Source organism: Leptosomus discolor, chromosome 28, assembly GCF_034619465.1.
Source record: "Leptosomus discolor isolate bLepDis1 chromosome 28, bLepDis1.hap2, whole genome shotgun sequence".
In the NCBI taxonomy this organism is placed as follows: domain Eukaryota; kingdom Metazoa; phylum Chordata; class Aves; order Leptosomiformes; family Leptosomidae; genus Leptosomus; species Leptosomus discolor.
The window spans coordinates 285,167-309,180 of NC_141418.1; the positions used below are offsets into that span (position 1 = coordinate 285,167).

General features: G+C 55.5%; 1 protein-coding gene across 1 annotated transcript in view; it reads left to right on the forward strand.

Moving 5' to 3' along the window:
* Positions 1-24,014, forward strand: part of BRD4 (bromodomain containing 4) — a 67,113-nt gene that overhangs the window by 3,136 nt on the left and 39,963 nt on the right. Inside the window, exons 2-3 of the mRNA XM_086478868.1 lie at positions 13,163-13,256; positions 21,800-21,916. Of these exons, the coding sequence (XP_086334994.1) occupies positions 21,897-21,916 (20 nt within the window). The 5' untranslated portion in view covers positions 13,163-13,256; positions 21,800-21,896. The remainder of the gene's footprint in view (positions 1-13,162; positions 13,257-21,799; positions 21,917-24,014) is intronic.

Consider the following 24,014-nt stretch of genomic DNA (forward strand, 5'->3'; position numbering starts at 1 on the left):
CGGAGTAAAACGTCCCTTGTTACAATTTCTTGATGTTTTGGAACAATTTCTCCAGAGTAAACTTTACAGCCCGGTGATTATCTACTGGCCAACGGCGCTGGGAGCCGGGTCAGGAATGCAAACCGTTTGTTTGCAGGAGCAGGGCTGGCCTTAGCCCCACGCACGCCGAGTCCCGGGCGCTCCGCCGAGAAGGGACCCGGGCGCAGCTCCGCCGGCGAAACCGGGGTGAAATCGGTGGGATCGGAGTCGGTGATAACGCTTAACGCCGGCGTTCCCTGGATATGGGGGGGGGGGGATGAAGGTGCGTCCCGGCCGCGCTGCGTTGCCGGTCGGAGCGATGGGTGACGTTTGGGGAACTATTTCCTCGCCGTTAAAGCCGCGGGGTCGTGGCGAGCGTTGCTTTGCTGCGCATAGAAGGGCCACGCGGGTAGGGGGGAGGTGGCGGCGGGTGGATCACCGTGTCTGCTCGGGAGGGTCCCCAAAGCCCAAACCCCCGGCAGGCGGTGGGTAAGGGGTGGTGGGGAAAACCAGCCGGTGACGGTGGGTCGGAGGGGGGTCGTGTCACCTCCTGGCTCGTCCACGGTGGTTCCAGGATGAATCGTGGCTCTGCTTCGGCCGAAGCGGGGAAGAATCTGTCCCCGATGATGCTGGGGGAAGGGGCCAAGGCCGGGTTTTCACCTGATTTTTGAGCTTTCTCGCTATGAAAAGGAGAAAAACAAGGTCTCTGGAAGCTTAAGAGGGCATTGGTAGGGTTTTTGGGGGGTCTAATTGAAAAATAGGTGGTTTAAAGCTCTCCAACAGCTCAATCCGAAAGCTTTTGGAGAACTATTGGCAGCGTGAGTGGGTTTTTTTTGGGCGAGGATTAGTGTGATTCAAAGAGCGGCTCTGCGGAGCGGATGTGAAAGGGGAAGCTGCCCGGCGGAGCCGGGGGATCCCGAAGCCGGGAGCTCGCGTGCCGCTCCTGGATCCACCTCCCCCTCCGGGACGGATCCCCAGCCCGCTCCCAATCTCGGGTATTTCACAGCAAAACATCCAAGCAGCTCCCCGCCGCCGGGAAGCAGAAGACCTGGATGTGTGCAGGCCACGAAGGAGTCGCCGTCTCGCTCTCAAACTCCCGGCCCCGAGTTACGGCCAGTTCCCAGCGGTGGCAGGTCTGTCACCGCCTGCCGCGTCGGCTCAGCGACGTGGAAGGGTGAAGGTTTATGCGCTGCCGAAGCGCTCGAGCGAGCTGCGACATTTCGGGGCTGGTGCACAATACAAACCCCCTGGTTTAGTTTCAAGCGAGGGCTCTGCAACCTCTTCTTTTTCCGAAACAGCTCAGAAAGGTTCGATGTTTGTGAAGTACCAGTTTGGAGGAAAGACCGAAAGGTCGTTTGGGGTCAAGAGCAGCAGTTAAATTCCAGTTTTCTGCTCCCGTTTCTCTCTCTGGGAGAGTTTGGGGGAAAGTGTTGGAAAACCAGCGTTGGGTTTCACTCCACTTCGACGACCGAAAGCATTAAGAGCGTTTTTGGCGCTGCCGACTGTGGGTGCCTCAGTTCACGTCTCAGCTCCGTTGAGACAAGGTGTTTTCCTTCCGGATCCAGATACTGCTTGGAGCATCAAGGGAAAAGTGCCGAGATGGGGGAAGGATGCAGAATGCCTTGAAGTGAGGCTGGAAATCCCAGCTGGGACCTGGGGAGGCCATCGCAGAGACCCAAAACTCTTCCTTTTTGGCGCGTTTCGTCCCTCTTTCGTGGTATTTTTGAGCTTTTCCTGCAGGAGCTTTGTGCTGAGCGTTGTTTCCGTCTGGAACCGGAGGAAAACTGACGCGTTTTCTCCAAAATGATGGAGACCAAAGTATTGGGGAAGCGCTGGTGTGTGTTTGAGGAGCAAAACTTCCCTCCTGGGCTTTTTCTAATCACGTTTTAATGAGAGGAAGCAGCTTGGTGGCATTCCTTGTGTTTTTGGGGAGGGGGAAATGTTGTCCCTTCGTTAATTCTCCGCGTTACTGCGAGCGGGAGGAGAGTTACTAATTATAACGTTCCCAAAAAGCTGGGGATAGCCCTGCCCTGAGTCTTGCTGCAAGGCGCCGGCGAAGCCCGGAGGAGGAGGGAGATGGCGCAGATCCAGAGAAGCATAGAACAGCCTTAAAAAAATAAAAAATATAGTAAAAAAACCCCAAACCCGACCGAAAGCAGGAACTGTTTGGTAGCGACGAGGACTCGGGCAAACGTCCTGAAACCAGAAGCTCCGGCAGCGATAGCCTGGAAGCGGGAAGTCGTGGCTGGGTTTGAAGTTGGAGGGATTTAATGTCGGGTTGTTGGTTTCTGAAGGAAAAATTCCCGGTTGAGGGAAGGAGGGGAGCCGAGGGCGTGCGGGCCGCGTGTCCTTCGTTAGTTGCGGCTCAGCCCAAACACCAACTGTTGTTCAATTAAGTTGTTGCTACAACGTGTTTCAAGGCTAACGAGGCGCCGCGAGCTCCTAACAGTGTCAAACCCACGAGGTACAAAATTTGTGGGTTTTAAGACAGAATACCCCAAAACCTGGTGTCCCATGGGCAGCAAAGACCCGCGAGGCCAACGTGGTCCGTGTCGGGCGGCTGCGGAGCGAAACGAGAATTTCCTGGGCCAGGTCTGTGTTCCCCCGTTGGCAAATTATTTTGCTTTTCTCCATATTATTTTAACCGACCGTCTGGGTCTGCTGCAAATCCTGGCGGGTTTCCTGTGGTAAATCAGCTAAAGCCTGAGATTGCGGCAAATGCCTGAAAAACGAGCCTTTGCGGGGGGGGGTTCTGCCGGATCGGGGGGGGTGGCTGGTGTGTGGCGCGCCTCAGGGTTATCACAAAATCGGTGTAAATCTGGCAGAATTGGTGATTAGCGGGAGGCGAATGGAAATCCCTCGGGCTTTACTCTGAGGTCAGCTCGCCGCGCGACTTCTGGGGGAGGAGTCGGAGCGAAACCGCGTTCACCCGCCTGAAAAAATGGGGTTTATTTCAGTGGGAAAGGGTAAAGTTGGGCTTTAGACCCGCGGGCCCCCGTTAGCACCGCGGGGTGGTGCGGCCTGGCGGGGCGGGCTGGGTTTTAATTGAGCGGGCGCGGAATTAAATCAAAATGTGTGATTCCTAGGTCAGGTTTTGCCTTCCTTGTGTGGGGAGCAGCGCGCTTAAAAACCTGCCTCATGTGAAGTGAATACGCGCGTAATTAAGCAATTAGATGTTTAAACGAACCTGGGTGCTTCAGCAATTAAAGAGTCTTTTACAGTATCGTGTCGTCTTAATTTAATTATTGTCTGCCAGCGCGTTGGCTTTCATAACCGAGATACGAAAGGAAAAACAAGCTCGGAAACTGGAATTGTGTCAGAGCTGCTAATTAAAACGACGTTAAAAACTTCCTTGAGCCATTTTTGAGTTGATTTATCCCGGAGATTTCGCCGAGCGGCCGGCCCGCAGGGTTACGGATTATTTCAAGAATAATCCTTCAGTTCCTAACAAGTGAGTTGTAGGAAACGAGCTGCGGTAAATGAACTGCTTAACGAGCCGCGATCTCGTCAAAACGTTGGCCCTTGGCTGTCGGTTTGGGGTCTGCCCTGTTCCCCCGTCGCTAGAGAAAGGTAAAAATCAACGGTGACGGGGGTGGAGAAGTAGGAAGGGAGGGCGCTGGGGGGAGAAATCGAGTATTTGGGGCGTTTTTGCAGCTGCTTTTCTCCCAACGCGAGCGAAAGGAGCCGGCGTTTGGCTCAGGAATGTGCAGTTTGATTTATTTTTTTAATAAAACCCACATTTATAGAGGCGCTGGGGTATAGTCCCACCCCAAGGCTTGCCCGGAGCTCCGTAGGGAAGGAGGGAACCGGAGCTGTGCCGGCAGTGAGCTGCGGTCTCTTTGGGTCAAAAAGAAGCCGAAGTGGTGCAGAGCCAGCATCGCTTTTTATCCTTTTTGGTTTGCCGGAGTCGCGGGCGCAACTCGGTTCGTCTCCGGGTAGATCTCAACTTGAGGTAGGGTCTGGTGAACCCTGAAAAGACTTAATTCCGGTGAAATGGGGGTGTCCGCCCGCGGGATGCGCAGGGAACCCGCCTGCGCTGGTGGGAGATCCCTCTGCCGGTACCTGCTTGTTCCTCCATCACCAGAAAACTGAGCTTTACTGACCCAAAACCTCCTCAAAATAAGCGGGGAGCCGTAACTTCTTCCTCTCTCCGTCATTTCTCCTGCTGTAAGAGCTCCCGCCCCGGTTTGGCCACTGCGGACGGAGCGGGGAGCTGGAACCGTGGCGCGGCACAGCACGGCACGGCTCGTCTCCCACGGTCTCCTGGTGGGTTGTAGGGCCCTGGCTCAGGCGGAGGTTTAAGCTGAACCTCGGCTTAACCCCGTGGGGGACGCTTTTCCCTGGATATTCCTTTTTCTGGAATGTCTGTGCCGCGCCCGTCGTCTCTTGAGCTGCATGAGCAGAGGGAAGGACGTGGGGTTTATCTTGCCGAAAGGAACCGCGGGGACGGAGGCTCGGCCGGGCTGTGCCGGTGTTAGGTTTGGGGGTCGCAGAGCCCCTTTGTCCTGCGTGTTGGTTTCTTCATGGAGAAACGCGCAGCGCAGCGGGTTAAACGTCGGGCCGGACGGGCCAAGGCCCGTTCCTGCAGCACCTCCCTTCTTGGGAAGCCAGGAGACGGTGCTTAATCACCCGGTCACCCTCTTGGCGCTAATTTGGCGAGGCCAAGAGGTATGAACGTGAGAGGAATAACCCTTAGAAATGACATCCTTGGGGCGGGAGGGTTTTCCCGGCTGCGTGGCAGGGACTGAAACGCTGGGAGCGGTGAGATGGGCCGGCTCGACTCGGCTGGGTCACCCCTGAAACGAGAAGCCCAGCGTAGGGCCCCGGGGGGCAGAGCCCCTCTTGCGCCGTGCCTGCGCGCTTGGGAATCAGACCCGCGGGGTGAGTTTGTGGCGATCGATCCGATAGAAAATAATCCACAAAACCCAGTTATGCTGGGCTGCAGGCTTGCTAAAAACCAGTACTAACTGCTGTGGGACTGGCCTCATGGGTCCAGCTTTCCTGAGCCCGGTGCACCCTTTTTTTTCCTCTAAACTACCAGAAAACAGTCATAAAAGTACACAAAACGCTCAATTCCTTCTCGTAGTTCCTTCATTTAACGAGCTGGGCGCCGGGTAGCTGCGGATGGTCGCGGGATCTCAGCCCTGCTTTGGAAATCCTTTGCCGGGCTGGTTTGTCCGGTTATGCAGCGGCTCCGGGGCAAGGCAGGGTGAGCCCGGGTCCTCCCGTGGAGGGTTGTGGTGAAGTTCGGAGCGATTCCGCTTCGAAGCCAACGTGGCGTCGCGGCACGAGCTGGCTGACGAGCAAGGCTGCGACGTAAACCCGGCTCCTCGGAAAAGCTCTTTTGCCTCCTCTTCCTGCCGACAGAAATCTCGGAAAGCATCACGTTTTGTCCGTGATGCCTTGATTTTTGGGAGAATGGGGATGTTGGGTTTAATTTTCAAGCTCCCCTTGTGGAGTTGCCAATAAACCCGACGCGCCGCTCGCAATAAATAGAAAACGAGTTTCCGCCTCAAAAGTAGGAGCTCGTGCCGCTCCCCGGTGATTATGTGTGTGCGTGTGGGCTGCGGCGGCGGCGGGATCGAGATTTGGGCTCCAAGTGTCTCGGAGTAGCTTCGTTTTGGAAGAGGAAACTGCAATAAACGCAGCCCGGCGAGCCCAGCCGCAGACGAGGTTTTTCCCCCTGCTCCTTGGGACTCCGGGCGCTGCCCGGCGGGTGCTGCTTTACCCCTTAAAGAAAGAAAACGGGAAGGAATCAATCTGAAATCACCGGCTTAGTCCCGGTGCCCCCGGCTCTCATCTCTTACGGGACGGGGGGGGGGAAATGCAGCGCGAGCTGGTGGCGATGGTTTCCTTAAACTCACCCCAAGGAGCGCTCGTTCAGCCAAGTTAAAGGTGCCGGCGCCGGGTTCTTTGCCAGCACAGAAATCGCCGTCGGTGTAAACGATCATCTCGGGTCGATTATATTTGCTTTTATGAAGTGTTTTTAACTCCCGTCCCGTCGGTATTTCCCCGTTTGCCAGATTTGGGTGATAAAACGCTCGTATTTATCGACTGCAGTAACAGGAGCGTCCTCCGGTGCCGACTGTGTTTTGGTTTTCCCCTCCGAGCGGCGAAGCTGCCTCTTTGTCCCACCGAACCACAGAGGAGTTGTGGCAAAAGGCGCTTCTCGGCCTCAGAGGCTGCTGCCGACGGGGGCAGGACGGGATCAGAGTGCGAATCGCCGGCCCAAAGGTCACAGAGATGTTTGTGGCTGGGGGGTTGTTTTGAGTTTGTAGGTGGATTTCCAGCCCGGGGGCGATGAGCCCGGGGGCGCTCGGTGCTCGGCGTCTTGCTGGGCTTTAGGGAGCTCAGGAGTGATGGGGGAAAGGGGGAAAAAGTGCTAAAAAAGGGGCTCAAGCGTCGCTGGTAGCTCCAGACTGACCAGCGCCGTTATTTTTGAGGTATTTAAGGAGACGCTTCCCAACTTGATGCCACTCCCAAACCCCCGGCGTGATCCTTGCCTCCTGAATTGGGGTGTCATTAGAGTTAATTTGGGCACGATCCGGTCTCCCCGGGGCGAGGGGGGGGGGGCGGGGAGAGCAAAGGGGAAGGGGTGGTGCCGCTCTGCAGGTCGAAGTTTACTGGTTTAATTTGTTTTGTGCTGGTGAAGCGGGGCTTTGGACACCTCCCCTGCGCGCGGGGTCGCTGCTGTGAGGGTGGGGAAAAGGAGGATAAAGAGCGAAGAGGGGGGAAAAAAATAAGATTTATTGCGCTGCTCTAGGAAAACGGAACATCTGAGCCGGTAACGCAGGTGTCTGAGCACAAAGGTGGCGGCGGAGCAGGGTCAGTTTGTAGAATAAAGGTGGCAAAGAGCCGTTACTGCTTCTCCCTGCCTGCGTGCGGGGCTGGACGTGGTCCTGGGCAGAAGAATTCCCTGTGGAAACCAGCTCGGGTTACAAGAAAAACAGGATTCCCCCTTAATTCCCACTGCTGGGTGGGAGACGCAGTGTTTACAGCCGTATTTACAGCCGGGCCTGACCTTGCACCCGCTGGGTGTTTGTTTGCCGAGCTGCTCTTCGAGCCCGAGGGGAAAATTCCAACTGTTTGCAGAGCCTGAGGAGTGAAAAAAAAAGAAAAAAAAAAAAAAAAAGGTGAATTTTCGGAGCCCTTTGGTGTCCTCTGACACCCCGTTGGAGGCACAAGCGGCTGAGAGCGCCGTGTTGTCGCCAGGCAGCGTGTTGGGAGCGGTTTTGGGGGGAAATTGTCTTTTTTGGAGCCGTGCAGCTGCCTACGGGTTAGTAGTGGGTTTTTGCTTAACAGACACTACTCCTTACGGGACCCAGAATGACTTCTGGGTGTTAGGTGTGGTTTAAGCTCCTCCTCTGAGCCCAGCAGCTTTGCTTTTAGCCGGTTTAACTCGCCCGCAGGTTTTAATATGTTTTTTTTTCTACGTGTCGGGACAGACTTAACCAGTTACGGGCGCTGCATTTCTCACAACCTTCTTATTCTGCCTTCTCTTTTAGTTTTTGAGCGGCTATTTTTGGTCTGACCTTGGCTTGTCCTTCCTTACCTCAGCTTCCAGTTGGGTTTCTCCGGGAAAGGCGGCGTTTCGGGAGCCCCGTGTTCCTGCGGACTCTTGATAGCGCCTGACAAAGGCGATACTGAGCCCTCGCGGTCTCTCCAGACGTGGGCTGAAGAGGAATGTGAATTCGGCTACGGGGCGACGTGCAGCTGTTGTTGCGAGGCTGCCGTTGGGAGGTTTGGAGCCCAAAATGCGCTTCTAAAAAAAGCCTGGCCTAAAGGTGAGGTTGCTTCGACTCGGCCTTTGACTGCAGGATCGCAACCCTCGTGCTCAGCCTGCTTTTTTTTTTAGAAGGAAATGGGCTTTCCGACGTTCAGTTGGTGAGCCAGATATGCTGAGGCGTTCTTCAAGAGCTTAGGTTTCCTCTTAAAGCTGAGCTTAAGGAGGTCGATGCCCCCTCCGTAGGTTAATGATTTATCGAGGGACTCCAGGAACGGGCGTGTAGGGGAGGGAGATCCCTTGGTTTGCTCCCGTGTTTTTTTCAGTGCACTTGAAAAACGGCGTAGGAAGGGGGATGGGTGACCTCGCTGGTTGCAAACAAAAAACAAAAAAAACCAAACCCCAGAAAAGAGCCGAGGTGCAATTTTTTAGTGGTAGAGAGCGGATCAGCAGGCAGTGACTTACAGTGAGTCTGTAGCGAAGACCGTGGTCTTTAATTCCTTTGAATAATGAGCGTTCCTGAGCGCGTTTCGGGAGTGTGGAGGGTGGATTTGCGAAGGGTCGCGCTCTTGTTTTTTTAGTGGCGATGGGGTGGCGGATGTTTGGTGTGGCCGCTTCTCTCTCCTGTCCCCGGGATGGAGGTGGCCTCGCTCGCCCCCGCTGGGTGGGTCTTCAGGAGCCCATTGACTTGTTCAAAAAAACAACATTATGGACCCAAAGATGCCTCAGTGTTCCGCCCTGGAGTATTCCCGGTGTCCGGTGGGAAGCTCAGGCTGCTCCGGGGAGGGGTTGCTGTGGTCGAACGGTTGGATGTGACGATCTGAGAGGTCTTTTGTGTGAAGCAAGACCGGCAGCACCTGAGCTGGGGATCTCGGGGAGGTTCCTGATGCTCCGCAGCTCGCTTAACGTGAGCTCAGGGCTTTGACCGCGCGACATCCAAGTCGCCTCACCTCGCCTCTGAGCTAATTTGGGCTGAAACGAGTCATTTACCCCGTGGTGAGGATTAGCAGGAACATCTCAGCGCCGAGGAATCTTCTGCAACTCCGAGCAGAACCGGGAGGACGTGTCCTTCCCCACCCCGCTGGAGAAAGTTTAGTTTAGCGTGGGAGGTGATGATTTCCAAGGGAGGTGGGGTCGCTCGTTAGCCTGACGAGGGTCTGCAACCCCCCGTTGAGCTCGGAGCTGGCGGCGGCCCCGGCGCTCCTCCCGCGGCTCGCGCTCGGGGCGCGCTGACCCCGAAGCGGGTCGCTGGGTTTGCTTCGCCGCCGAGGCGCTCGCTCCCGTTTCGGTTGAAGTGGGAGTCGAAACGCGCTCTCCGTGTCACGTCGCCCGACTCGTCCGGGCGTTAGTCACGCTACCGGCACCGCAGCCTCTCGCTGCGCGAGATGTCTTCCCTCCTGGACGAACGTCGAGGTCGGCGTCTGTTTGCTGCGGCTCTAAACTCGTGACTTAATTTCGGCGTGGTTTGTAAAAGGCGGTGACTCAGCGGCGGCTCTTGTCGGGAATCGTCGGTAGCGAATTATCAATTAATGGATTAAAAGTTGGCTGTTCTGGCTGCGGCCTCGCGCTAAAGATAGCTTCTGGTCGTGGGTGAGCGCGCTGAGGGGGGGGGAAGGAGGAGAAAGTCCCGCTCCTCGAACGGCTCCGTTCTAATAACAAAACTAGCAGCTGCTGCTACTTTCTAAACTTGTGATTTTTCAGGTCTTTTGGGGCTGTCTCTGCAGTTAAGAGAAAGGAAACGGCGAATTTCTGGGGTCGGGTGGGCTGTGGGTGTCTTGACCAGAGAGAAATTTAAATATAAACCCACCTCTCGGCTTTTTTGAGGTATTTGCACCTGGTTGTCCTTTGTCAGCGTCGTTTTAGCTGCTTGATCCTTGAAAGAAAAGAGTTGACGTCGCAGCTGGGGCGTTTCAGACTCTTGAGCCTCATCCCGGGAGTCCAGACCGTGTTTCCGAGGTGCAGCGTGACCGCCCGCAGGAGGGAATGCCTGCGTTTGGGAGCGCACGAGGGGTCGAGCTGCTTTCGGGGGGGCTCCGAAAGGCCCTGTGGCCGGGTGATGAGCCTGGGAGGGGGGACACCAAGGGTGCCCCGAGCTGCTCGGGGGAGCGGAGGCTCTGTGGGTTGAGGTGCTTCGCTTTTTCATTGCTTTGCTCGGTCGTCAGAAAACTTTGGAGATAAATTTGTCACTTTGGCTCCGTGGGCGAGGCTTTGAAGGTCCACGACCGATCGCTTGGGGCCCCGAATCCATCGCAGATCAACTCTTGCTGTTTCCTGAGCCCGTCGGGTGCGGTGGTGTAGAACAAAGTCACTGATGAGGATGCTCGGAGAGAGGTGGTGTCTGGTTTGGGTTGGGGGAGGACAATTCTGGGGGCACAAACCCTTTTCAGGTACAAACTACTTCATTCTCGAGGGGAAAACCTCCTGGCCAGGAAACACCCTGCGACTTTCTTCCATCCCGGTGGCTTAATTGCGCTTTGGATCTCCGGTTGTAGCTGGATACTCAGCTTCTCCAACCGCTCATGAGAGGATTTGAGGCTAAACTGGTCTTGTTGGAAAACTCTTTCCAGGCTGCGGAGCCCCGATACGCGCTTGCAGCGTGTAAGCTGGTTGATGACCTGAGCTACGTCTCGTACCTGGCACGCGGAAGCGCTTTGCTCCCTAGTCAGTCGATGTTATTACTTTGAAATGACGCTTCTGCTGGACTGGAGGGGGGTGAAGTTTGTTCCGTTCGCCTCACGAATGAGAAATGAGTCTCTGCTTTTGCAAAACTGTCGAGTATCTGTGTGTAACTCACTGGAAAAGCGGGGAAAATCGGATACCGGGGCTGGGAAATGGGCAGATTCCAGTGGGAATTGCCCTGCAGAGCGCTGAAAGCATGAGAAATTTAAGCAGAATTCTGGAAATGTGTTTTATGTGATGTTTCCCACGTATTTTAAGCGGCTTTATATATTGGATTTGCTTTTTATGGCGTGTTGGATACCTGTATTTGCCCGAAGTGCGTGTATTTCATCTGTAACGACCTATGTTGCCTCTGTGACCAAAGATACTGATTTTTTTGGGGTAGGTTCTGCCAGGTTTAACGACCCTTGTAACTCCTCCGCTGACTCTGGTTGCGGGGTGTCGCTCATCCCTGGCCTCCCCTCCCTTAAATACCAGAAACCCTCCGCTCGCAGGAGCAAACCCAGTCTGACGGGCACCTGCTCCCGTTTGTCCTCGTTTCCCGTTGGTTTTGTTAAAACAGCTGAATTTGGTTTTTTCCTATATATTTTCTTGCTTTAAAATCAGAGCAGCTCTTGCAGGGGTTTTGTTCGGTTTTCCCGCTGTAGAAAATTACAGGCTTTACCCTCAAATAAAAAGGCTGTGCGGTATCGGGCTGGCAGCGGAGCGCAACGGGGATTTTTTTGGCAGCTGTTTGCCATTAACCTGTATAGAACTGAAATTATGGGTAGTTTGGGGCACGTTCAAGCCTGCTCAGGCTTCGTGCAGGCGTGGATTTATTTCAATGCTTAACAAGTGGTTCGTGCCGGCGGCTGACGAAGCTCTGTGAGCGCAGGAAGATGCGCGAGATGAGGGTAAGGGTGGGGGGAACCTTCCCCCGTATCCAAACCAGCGGGGTTTGTGTTACCGTCCCCCCCTGCTGCCAGCTCTCCCTGGGAAAAGCCGCAGCCCGCGGCAGGCAACGGCCGATGGGCTTCGGATTGTCGGAGCGACATTCCCGGGGGCTGCGGCCCCCCTCGGTTTTGGGTGCCGGTGTGGAAATTCAGCGATCCAGGTGAACCGGGTGCCGAAAGCGCTTGGGCTTTTATTTCTCTGACCACAAACCAGCACGAGAGCGACGGCGATGGGTTTGGTTAAATCCGCCGCGTTTGCCTCGACGTCGCTTCTCCGTTGGGTGTTTACGGGGTTTTGAAAGCAAACGAGAGATAAGGCGGCTCTCGAGTTGTGCAATCGGCTCGTAGCTCTATCGGTGGCTGTTCTCGGGACAGAACAGCCCAGTTGTGGCGTCAAATAAAAAAAAAAAGAGATCAAAAAGCGGCGTAACGAGCAAAACTGGGGTTTATCTTCCCTGTTGTCATCCAGTTGGTATCCAGGAGCGATTCAGCAGCGACCTTAGAGTCTTGTGCTGGCGCTTTCAGATAGAATTCCTGGATCAAATTCAATATTTTTTCCTTTGTTTGTGATGTTGGGACGGGCGCTGGGATCGAAGGTCGCTTGGGCGCCGCGTCGACTTCGGGTGGCCAACACAGGGCGTTGCTAAAGGAGCGCCGAAATCAGAAAAAAATGGGACTTTGAGTATAAACCGCAACTGTTAATGGAATAAAATGGCTACAGGCAAGAAGTTGGGAAGCACTAATTCCTGGAAAAAACTGTGGTGGAAGCGTCTGAGCCTCCGGAGCGCGGCGGGTGAGTTAATTCGGATCCGGAGGGCTGAAATCTACCCGGTGCTGAGTCGCGGAGGATGAAGCGTGCGGCTGCCGGCTGAGGAAAGGGACAGAAGAGGGATGGACGCGGAGCCGAAACGCAGCTTTCCGCGGTGTTACGGCAGAGCCGCGGTGATGCTTCCTGGAGCATCCTGTGCTGCCGCGAGGGTTTGGACCCGGCGCGACCTTGACGTTTATTTTGCGATGATTATCGCCGTTTGAGGTGTGTGTTTTCTTGGACGCGTGGGCTTTTCACCGGTTCGGTGGCTTTTCCCCACCTGATTTGCTGGGAAACGGAGGTTTTAATGCTCATTTATACCCGCTTTGAAATCCTGGCGGGGGATCTGGGTGGTGGGAGCGTCGCTTGTGGGTCAGCGGTGGCTTGGGGTGAGCAACATCCGACCGCAGCACGTGGAAAATACCGAGTCTTGGGACTTTTCAACTGAATTGGCTTTTTTTCCTGGAGCTGGATGAACCCCGCAGGGCGCAGCCTTCGTTTGCTCCGACAGCCTTCGTGGAGATAAGCTTCCTCAGACAAAATAAGTGAGTTTGGGCAAGATAATCTGCTCTCGACGTCAGTACTTTTGTCGGGCGCGGAGCTGGGTGGCCTTGTGCATCGAGCTGATCTGTCCCGGGGAGGCGAGACGCTGGAGCTGGAAAGAGCTTTTTGAGTCGTCTGGTGGGTTTTTGTGCCTGTTTGGGGGTGAGGGGACGGACCTTTGGAGCTCCCAGAAGGAGGTGCGTTGGGTTGATGAGCTCCAAGGAGATCCCTTTTCTCGCCCTGTTTAAATTCCGAAGCGGGCACGCGCTGGGCCGCCGTCTCGGGTCCCTTCACCCGTCTGCGGCGCTTTTCATCACCGAAGGTTCCCGGTGTTCTGACTCGCGCGTATCGTTTCGTGCAACTGAAAACGGGACTCGGAGCACAAAAAGGCAAAGGCTGCGAGTTCGCCGCGGGTTTCGGCCGTAATTCCGAATTAACGTGCGTTTCTTTCCCTTACAGATCTTTTCTTTCGATAGTAGCTTCGAAAATGAAGGTCAGAGGGTTCAGCTGGTGAAGAAGAACCGACACCTCGAAGGGTCAACTCTGATTTCAGGTAATTACCCGGAATTTTTACTTCTCGTGCTGTTAAACGCGTGACTGATGGGGCGCGGCTTATTTCCAGCGTTTTGGGGCAGCGGTGGCTCTTTTTGGGGTGTCACCGGAGAGAAGGTGACATCAAGCAGGACTGCGGGAATGAACTACAGCCGGGGATGAGCCGCAGCCGTGGCCTTCGGGTGCTTTGGCTCGACTAAGTCTCGTACAAGCTGCAGTGAACGCGTCCCTGGGTTTGCCGGATTTACCGATAGGCGTTTGCCGCTGCGAGTGAGTCGAGATCAGGTTATAGGAACCTGCAGCTCCGCTAAGGCTGGATCGAGCTTGATTGTCCTGGTGCTGTGTTAGATGCAGGATTTAAACCCCCTTTACCAAGGGAGACGATTCCAGCACGGAACGTTAGAGGCAGAAACAGCAGAGAGCTGAGGTGCGAGGGCAAAGTTGGCGAGAAGCTTCGCGCACGTGAAATAATTCAGGCTTTTCTGTGTCTTGGTGTGTTTCTCCGGTATTTAGAATATCAGGCACAAGGTTTTTTTGCTCCCCTTCATCCCCCACCCCCTCGGCCGCTGCCTGGAGCGCAGTCAGTTTCCCCACAGCTGCCATCGAGTCCGAATTGGGCCGCTTCCTGCTCAATTAGGTGTTTTGGGGAGTCTGCTTCCGTCTCAGGCTCTTGGGCGTTTGGATTCTACCCGGCTCAGGAAGATAGGACACCGCTGTGATGGTTTTTGGTGTCTCTACCCAGAACTTGCCCTTCTAAGAGTGTTTTGTTCTTGGTAGTTTGCCCTAAAAGGTTTGGTAATAAACAGAGGAAATCATCCCAAATACACAACTGTTGGTTTTTCGTGGCTTCAGCTTTAAAACTATTTGGTTGGCCTTGTGACATGGGAAATGTTGGGGCAAGTTTGGTGATTGATCATCTCCAATAAAAATGGTCTCCAGGGTGCGTAAGGTTGCAGACGTAGCCCAGGCGCGACGAGTGGTTGGCTTTCTTGAAGTCTGGGGTGGGAAAGGCCGTATTGAAATACCCAGCAAGAAGCAGAATTGGGGGGGAAAAAAACCCCAAAACCTTCAGTTTTCCAGGAAAAGAGCAGTTCTTGGAAGTATTGGGCATCGAATCTTTTTGTGTTCTCAAACTGCGAATGTGGAAACAGCCTCACGCTCAGGATGGACCGACAGGATGCTCAAATCTGGCGCTGTGGTTGAAAACCCATAGTAGAAGGGGTGAAAAAAGTCACTTTTCTGACTTTGGGTGGATAAACTGCTCTTCCACAACGTTTCTGAGGTGCGTGGTCGCCTACGCCCGGGGTCTGCCATCGTCTCCATCCGCCTTGGCACGCCGGGGATTGGTGGGGTTGGGTTTGGGCTGACGAAGTTGGGTGCCGCTGTCTTGAAATAGAGAACTGGGGGGAGGCTCATCTTGGGAAGCGAGCTGCGAAGATAACCAGCAGCCACCTAGTTGGGCTTTACTCACGGGGCGGCTGCGGTGAGACGCGCCGACGTGCGGATCGGTCTCCTCTGGCACCGTCCGTCTGCCGTACCGGGGGCTGGCGGCGGTTTGGGACGTGCCGGCGGGTGAGGACGCGGGTGCCGAGCTTGGACGGTGTCTCGGGGAGCGCTGGTGGGACCCGAAGTTCACGCCTCTGGATCTCGGGCGGTGGGGCCGAGGACCCGTCGCTCGGCGGTGCTGGGGACGTCGCCGTTGATCCCGCTGGGTGGGAACGGTTTAGGGTTAGGGCAGTGGCTCCTCATCCCTTGAGTCTGGCTTAACGTTTGGTAGTGAATAATTCTGGGGTAAATAACCATTTACAAACGGGGGGGGGGTTGTTTCTGGGATCGTTCTTTTTTCAGCAGAAACGGGATCTTGCCCAGAGTTATCTCGGCAACGGCACGTGGGTGCAGAGAGGATCTGTTTGAGTAGTAAAAGGAAATACCTGACTGTGCTGAGCTGGGGGAGGAAGCCAAGGACATATTCGCTGAGAATTTTCTATGGCTCCAAAACTGCCTTAAACCCGGGAGGCCGGACCCAGCATGAGCTACGTGGAGTTTCAAATCCTTTCCGGGCCGGTATATGCGCCCGGCGTCCTCGAACGTCTGCGGTAAAATGATGTACAAACCCTCCGCCTGCGTGAAACCTCCTCGGGATGGCTCCTGCCTCTGGCCTGACGTTCTAATCAGTAGGTTTGTAAGAACGTTGTTGGATGATAATAAATGTCGATTATTCTCTGCTCGTTGAAGTACGGCACCATCATTACGGCGTAGCTGGGTTTTGTGGCGGGGACGTGGTCGCCGTTCAGCTGGTGGGAGTTCAGCGCGAAACCCTGCGGCTCTTCAAGCTCTTCCAGCAGGTGTAAAACTGCTCAGGTTCCACCTTAGCTTCCTCTTTTTTTCCTTTAAGCCGTAGAAAAATGACCTTGGAAGTGGCTGCTCCCCCCCAAAATAGCAGATGTGACAAAATAAACTTAAATGAAGATTTTTTGGGGGTTTTTTTGCCCTCCTGGCTTCCTAGAAAACCTGAGAAGCAGAGGGAAGCCCCATGGTTTAGGGCACAGGAGTAAATCAAAACTCCTCCAGCATGGATTTGGGGCACAGAGCGGCCCGAAGCGCTCACAGAATCCAAGCTCAGGCTCCCCTGGGGCACAAAAGGCACCAGCGGAGCTAAAACGAACCGGGAAGCTTAAAAAAGGAGGGATAACATCCCTGGGGTAACATCCAGGCGCTGGAGGGAAAGAGGAAAACCAAAAAAGCCGGCGGGGGTCGGCGGCCCCAGCGGCCCGGGAGCGAGGATTAGGGCTGGAGCGGTTCCAGACAATGCCGTCTGGCCCGGGGCGGTGGGATGGAAACGTCAATCCCTTCGCGCTCCCCGCTGACACAGAGCGCGCCGTGAAAACGGAGCGGCCGGCGGCAGTTAGCGGGGAGGAGCTGCGGGGTGAGGGTTTCACCCCCCGTTTCTGCAGGAAACGGTGGAAAAACTCAAAGCGGGAATGGGGATGCAAAGGGCTCGGAGGTGGGAGGCGCCGCTGCGGGCATCAGGGTTGCAAATTCTCTTCCTCTGGCTGTGAAGAAGTGAAGTGGCAGCGGCAGCGAAGTCATTGCTGGGCTGGAAACCGCAGGTCGGGTGGGGATAAAGAAATGCAAAGTGCAAAGCCGAGCGGCCGCAGGGTCCGGGGAGTTTTGGTAAGAGCTTGGTGAAAATGTACGGCTGAGCTGGAGCCGCCGGCCTCGGCTTTCACGGGGCGAAACGTCCCGTTTCGTGTGAGCAGGGGGGGCTGCAGGGGCGCTGCGTCCCCTGCAACACGGGGAAGGGGCTTGTGGTGGGTGCCCGACAGCTCCGGTTTAGGGTGTTCAGAGATTCTGTATTTTAGCTTTTCTGTGCTGTGTCCGGCCTTGGAATTGTTGTGCCGTTTCCTTAAACGGCTGGAAGAAGCAACTGCTCTGGAACTGTGAGGGGAAGGAGAGCTGGAGAGCAAAGGGGAGGGAGGAAGGGGGAAAAAAAGGCAAAGTTTAAGGCAAAAGTGAAGGTTACTTGTTTATTAATGGGTATTTGAACAGCAGCACCTATTTCTACACCGTAATGTGTGAAGGGAGGCACCGAGGTGGGATTTCTCTCTCCAACAGCAGCTTTGATGCAAAAGGTGGATTTTTTTTTTTTTCATAGCATCCTTCAGGAACCGCCGGCTCCAGCGTGAGCCCCCTCACGGGGTCCCCAGCAGCAAACCTGCTCCAGCGGGGGCTGCTCTTTCTCCACGGGCCACAAGTCCTGCCAGGAGCAGCCTGCTCCGGTGCAGGCTTCCCACGGGGTCACAGCCTCCTTCAGGCATCCCCTTGCTCCGGTTTGGGAGTCCTCCACGGGGTGCAGGCAGGACTCTGCTCCCCCGCCCGCGGGCTGCAGGGGGACAGCCTGCCTCACCGCGGTCTTCCCCACCGGCCGCAGGGGAATCGCTGCTCCGGCGCCTGGAGCATCTCCTGCCCCTCCTCCTGCACTGACCTTGGTGCCTGCAGGACGTTTCTCTCCCACATTGTCCCTCCTCTCCCTCGCTGCAGTTACCGCTGCGCAATCCCTGGTTTCCCTCCCTTGAACACCTTCTCACAGAGGCACAACCCCCGTCGCCGATGGGCTCGGCCTCGGCCAGCGGCGGGTCCCTCTCGGAGCCGCTGGCACTGGCTGTACTGGACACGGGGGAAACTTCCAGCAGCTTCTCACAGAAGCCACCCCTGTAAACCCCCCCTGTTACCAAAACCTTGCCACGCAAACCCATTACAATCCTGTTAAAAACCAAGTGTTCCCCAGTACGGACGCAGCGGCCCCACCGTAGTTTCCAGCTAATACCAAACACCTCCCTGATTTGGCTCTTTGCACCTCGCCCTTCCTTAAACCACCCTCACTGCCTGCGTGGGAGCAGTGATTTTTAATTCCGGGTGATCCCAGAGGGATCCGCTCCCCGTTTCCACGTGCTAATGGGGTTAATTCGCATCTCTGTAATTCGTAACGGGAGAACAGGCACGTGCCAGCCCTAATCCAGCTCCAGGAATGTTTTATGAGGCTTTTTTCCAGCGTGTACACGGGTCTTTGTGGCTGCCAGCCTGGGCCGGCCGGCCGGCCCCTTCCCTTTGTCTCCCTCTCCGGGAGGTTTCCCAGAAGGCAGAGGGGGATGCGCTGACCTCTCGCCGGTTTATCCCCCGGGATTTCTGAGCAGCCGCCCGGCAGGTAGCGCCCGGGGGAGAAGGCACAGCCACCCTTCCCGGGATGCGGCGCGTTGGCCTCGTGCCGCCGTGGGGCGAAGTTGTTTTGTCCACCCGGCGTGACCTTGGGCTGGGAATTTTCCCCTTGCCTGGGTTTTCTGGCTCAGGCTGTGGCTTTGAGACGCGGCTCCTGAACTTGAGGACGGTGGGAGCTGTAGGCAGGAGAGAGAAACTCTCTGAGCTGGGTGGGATTTAAACATCATTTTAACCCGACGTCAAGCAGGTCTCGGGGAGCAAACGCTGCTCCTCGCTCCTCTCCTGTGTTCATCCTGCTGTACGTACCCAGGCCAAAACAGCGCTTAATGACACGGGAGCTGGAAGGAAACGGCTGCTTGGGGTTTTTCAGATTAAACTTCCAGTGATGAGGTCGATTTGTTGGAAAATTATTCCTGCAGGGAGCAGCATATGCAGGGCTGGACACTGGGAAGGCTCCGGGTGGAGTTTGAACAGCATCAGCTCAACGTCCCTGTCTCGGGTTGGGAGGAAGCCGCTGCGTTTTCCCAGCGGCGTTCACCAGAGGCATTAACTAAAACAAGCTAAAACATCATTAATTAAGTCTTAAATTAAGAAACGTGGAGGTTGGGAAGCATTCCGGGCACCGTCAGCCGTCGGTGTCACCGTCAGCTGTCGGTGTCACCGCTCTCCCTTCCCTTTTGTCGGCCGAAGGGCCGGGCCGGTCGCTGCACGTGTTGATCCCCGTCTCCTGGCTCAGCAGGGTCAGAATTAAAGGGAGTGCTGGCCACCACAAATTTGCTTGTTATCCTTTTCAGCTGCTGGATTTTCCAGCCCAGCCGCCCTTTCCAGGCTGGCTGTAGATAATACAAGCCCGGGGTGGGATCCGTACCGATGCGATTTAGCCGTGAATGTCAGTGTAACGTTTCCTCGCTCGGCGCTTTTCCTGCGGCACCGCCCCCGCCTTCGCCTTCACAAACCAAATTCCAGCTCTTCCCTCCTCCTGCGTGCCCGCCGAAGAAACCCACGGCTTTATTTTTGCTGTAAAACGGGGGGGTTTGGGCGCTGCAAAGGGCTGAAGAGTTGACTTGAGGCTGCGCCGCTGCGGGCAGGGGCGAGTCCTGCGGGGACAACCCTGAAGAACAAGAGATTTGCAGCCCGAAACCGGAGGACGACGTAGATCCCAGTTGGGTCGTACCTACCGCTCGCTTCCCGACAGCGGATCTTCTCGCTCTGGAGCAGGAATAAATGTAAATTGCTCCATTTTTAGTCCTTTCTCAGGCGTGACGCTTTCTGCTAAATTTTTATAAACTGTTTTTGCTGCTTACCCACGGAATCGTGCTGATCTTGGAGCACGTGCGCACGCCCGGCTAGCGTGGGGAGCGGAGCAGCGGCGCTACGATCCGGTCCTCGGAGGAGAAACAGGGTTTAGGATTAAATTCAGCCCAGAATCCACACCTACCCCAGCTTTTCCTTGCACGTGCCGCGGTGCAGCGAGACCCACCGGCTTCGTTCTGCTGCGTGGGCGTCCTAAACCTCGTGTGGCTTCTGAAAGCGGGACTTCAGTTTCTGTTTTCTTGAAATGGAAGTTGTTCTGGGTGGGTCCAGCACCGTAATATTGCTGTAACCTGCGTCCGGCTGCGGCGCGGTACAAACGGTTGGGTTTAAGATCCTTTGTTAAACGCTTCCAACTCCAAATCAAATCCATTTCCCGCTTCAGCAGCTCACCTTCCAGATTGGGCAGATAACCTCAAAGTAACTAATTTAAAAAAAAAAACCCTACAAAAATTACTTGGCAACGCTCATTTCTCGGGGCGGGGGGGTTTCCAAGATTAATTCCTTAATCTTTGTATTTAGGCTGGGGCAAGGGAGGAGGAGCGTTCAGGGTGGCTTTTCCAGGTGAATTTTCCAGACCCGTTTCTCCATTTTTCCCCCCCGATATCTCTGCTCCCCGTCGCCCAGCGGTAGGAGAGGCCCTTCGCAGGTCTTGGGCTCTTCCTCCTGGCCTGGCGGTTCCCGCTGCCGGCTCCAGGCCACGTTACAGCCCTTTCCCTTCCTGCCCGGGGGAACAAAAAAGCGGGATTTTTGTTGGCGTTAAAACCCCGAGGATCCGGCCAAGCGCGGGGAGCGAGGTCCCGTGAGCCTGAGCCTCGCTGCGATGGGCACCGTCCCAGCGGGGTCCGTCCTCCCGCGTCTCACGGCGCCTGAACGTGGGTCACGGTGATCGAGTCTTTCCTGAATTTCCCCCTTTGCCGCCGTCGTCCTCCGCCGACCGCGAAGGGCGCGTCGGTCTGGCTCTTAGCGGCGAGGTTAACGAAGGCGTCGTGGTCACCCAGGCTGCTCCGTGCGGGTTTTCTTCGTCTACAGATTAATTATTTTCTTCTTCTTCGTTATTTTCTTACCTGTAGATGAAAGTGGTGCTGTGCTGGGGTTTTCTTCAGCCTAAAGAATTAAGAAAATGGGCGTAGCGTGCTCTGCAGCACGACCTGTAGCACCGTCTATGATGCAGCTTAGATTTCTAGTCTAAAAGAGGTGAGATTTCTCATTTTGAATGCAGATTAGATTAAGAAAACCCCAGCATAGCGCGATCCATAATGCGGTTTAGATTTCTGATCTAACAGAGATTAGATTTCCAGTCTAGAATGTAGATTAGATTAAGGAAACCCGAAGGTAGCACCGTCTGTGATCTATAGGTTAAGGAAACACCTGTAGCCCAATCTATAGCACAGATTCGACTTCTGACCTGATCTAATCCAGATTAGGGATCTAACCTAGGTCGGGCAAACCCACCCGGAGCACTTGGGGGTTAAGAAAGCCCGAACGCGGCACCCGTGGGGCAGCCGGTGGCACAGATTAGAGATTACACCGGTAACTTCTGGCTTTACGTTCCCCACCCTGCAGCGGTTTTGGGTCTTTTTGCTGATGTTTAACACCCGAGGAGACACAAATCCACCAAACGCCGTTTCTTTGATCTCCCCGACGTTTCTCCTCCGTCTCAGGGAAGTTTCTCCCTACCGATAACGGGTTTTTTTCCCCGGGAAGGCCCCGGGCGCGGTGACAGCCCCGTTGCTGGTGAGGCTGCGGTGGGGCGATGCTGCTCGGGGCCGCGCTTGCCTTCAGCTGAACCCCTGGCCCATCGAGACGGGCTGTTTCTATTAAAAATTGAAGTTTTCTGGTTCTTTTCTGAGGTTTTGGCACACGGGTGGCACGATAATATAAGAGAGGAGCCGTAAGGGGACTGCCAGGGTGGGGGAGAGACTCAAAGTGTCCTTTTATTGGGGGAGAGAGGAGAACAACTGTGTAAATTGGTGTGGTTTTAACTAATCCCTTAGAAAAAAAGGTGAATTTGAAAAGCCAAGAGGAGACTGGTGGGATCCCTGGGAAGAAGATACGGGATCCATCAGCGAGTGAAAATAAAAGGGTAAATGTGATCTAATGCGTAGCCGCCCGGACGGGTGGTCAGAGCCTCCGCTTTTAAGTGGAAGGGGAAGAAATTAAACAGATGATGAAATATTTTCCCTTCTTTTTTTAAAAAAAATAACGCCTCCTTGGCTTCCTCCTGCCGCTGGCTCCGGGCGAGCTATTGTGCTGAGAGGGAGCAGGAGGAAATCGGTGGGTCGCGGTCCTTGAAACGATGAATTTCAGGAAGGACCTTGCCCTGGAGGTGGAAACCTGCCGGTGCCAGTTCCCCGTTCTGCCGTAGGCGTCGCGCGGCCGCGGGTGGCCGCGGGCTCCGTGGCTGCGCTGGGCTGGCCGTGGACGTTGCGAACGACGGCGTTCGCCGGGAGGTCGCCGTCGTTTCGGGTGCCGTGGGTCGATGCCTCAGATTAATTGCTTTGTTTGTTTCATCAGATACGGTGTCTAAAGGCATTTGTGCCTGAAGCCACGGAAGATAGATGGACAAGCCAAGCAACTTCTGACTCTGCGTCATTTTCTGGGGCAAAATTATATGGCCATGTATCCTACAAGGTAATGTAGCCCCTTGCAGTGAGTAAAGAAGATTCCTTTTGCTTGGCCACGGACAGTTCTATCGAGAGCTTCCCTGTAACGCGTGAGCTAGAGGAATCGGCAGCACCCGCAGCGAAATTCAAGGAATTTTGCGAGAGAGGGAAATCCAGATCGCCTCCGAATCGTGCGGGGGGTTGAGCCGATCTCCCCTGCTGAGGGGGCGGGGAAAGCAGGAGCGAAGGGAAAGCTGGGAGCAGAGAGGTTTCGCAGGGCAGCTGAGCTCGCAGCTCTCTGGACGTGATACTCCTGTATCCCGGCAGCGACCTTGCCGCCCGAGCGATGCTCGGAGCCCTGAAAAGTTAAACCCCATCACCTAAAGACCGAAACCTGATGTTGCCCCGGCGTGTTAGGCGGTCGGTGTTAGTCTCAGGCCAGTCAAAGCAATGGGCCGCAGACTTTGGGCAGGGCTTCAAGGCGGGCTGAGGTTTTCCGGGGACTCGGAAGCAGTCGAGGGAGGCGGCAGGTCAAACGGCGCAGACGCTTCGTCTCTCTGGCTCCTCGTCCCTCGCTGCGGCACGTGCGGAGCCCACGTCTGCGCTTCCAGACCACGGCCAGAGACACGGCGCTGCGCCCCGGCCTCGGAACACCACCCCAGACCTGGGGCCAGATGCTTGTCGGGAGCACGGACGTACCTGGACGTGCTCCTGCGCCGACTCGAGGCCGAGGGCACGTGCAGAGGTTTGCTCCGACGAGCTTAACGCCTCGACGCCCAGCGGGGGTTTTTCCAGTTCATGCAGGGCTGGCCGGCCTAAACCAAACCAGTTCTGCCCCAGCCGAGAAAGCCCTCGATTACCCCACGAGTGGAGGGATGGGAGACGTTTTCTTCCTCCCTTTCCCCCGGGTGTTGCTCAAAACTGGTGAATAACGAGGCTCTTAATTGATCTCGTGGTCTTCTCTAATTAATAGCTGCGTGTCTTAAGCGTAACTGCGCTCAGCGTTAAATTAGAGGAAGGACGCACGTCACGGGGGGTGGCTTTACACGAGGAAGGTCCCACACGCCCGGCGAGGGTGGGGATTCGCCGCGTGGGGGTGGCGAAGCCGCCGGTTCCCAGCGGCTGGTCCTGGCTCGGTGGCAGCCCCGTCACGCAGCTGCAGCTTAAGGAGGCGGAGGGGCTGCGTGTGGTCTGGAGAGCCCTGGGAGAAGTCCGTAGGCTCAGCAGAAAGGCCTTTTTTCCCAAGTTTTTGGGCTTCGGAATGGTATTTAAATTAGCCACCTAAAGGTGATCTACCTAAATGATCTACCTAGGTCATTTACCTAAAGATTATTGGCCTGGAGATCACCTACCTAGGGATCATCTGCCTAGAGATTGTCTGAGTTACCTACCTAAAGTGTATCTCCTTAAATTAGCTACCTAAAGTTATTATCCACCTCGATGATCTACTGAGAGATTATCTACCTAGAGATTATCTACCTGAATTTTCTACCTAAATTGTCCACCTAAATCGTCTGCCTACAGTTATTATGCACCTGAAGATTATCTACCTAAATTACCTACCAAAAGTTATTGCCTACCTAAACCATCTACCAAAAGCACATAGCGTGGCTTAAACGTGGGTCTGTCCCCTCCGTGGTTCAGCCAGAGCGTGCCGTGGAAGCGCAGCCTTCCCCTAAAAGACAGACTTTGGCATGAAATTGAGATGAGCTGGCCCGTGGGGCTGGGGGGAGGACTGCCGAGGAGCTGGAAGGAGAGAACTCTGTAACCCCCACGCTCCTTTAGCTGGAGCTGAAAGTTGGCCAACGCCAACTCAGCTTCTCTTCCTGGTGCTGGCAAACCCAGCCCTGGAGCCGAACGGCTGGTACCTGCCGAGAGCCGGCAGCGTTTTGCTCGTTAGAGCCTCGTTTGGAGGCAGCGAAGGCTCCACGAGACCATTGGAGTCCTCCTTGACCAGATTAGGCCAGAACAGGGATAAAACTCAGGCTCGCTAGGGAGCGGGGAGGCAACGCCGACGCCCGGCGTGGAAGAGGCAGCGGGTTGCCTCGGAATATCCTTTGGTGCCTGGCGGTGCTGACGCCATCGGGACGACACGACGCTGTCGCTGAGCGGGGTCAGGGTGTAGT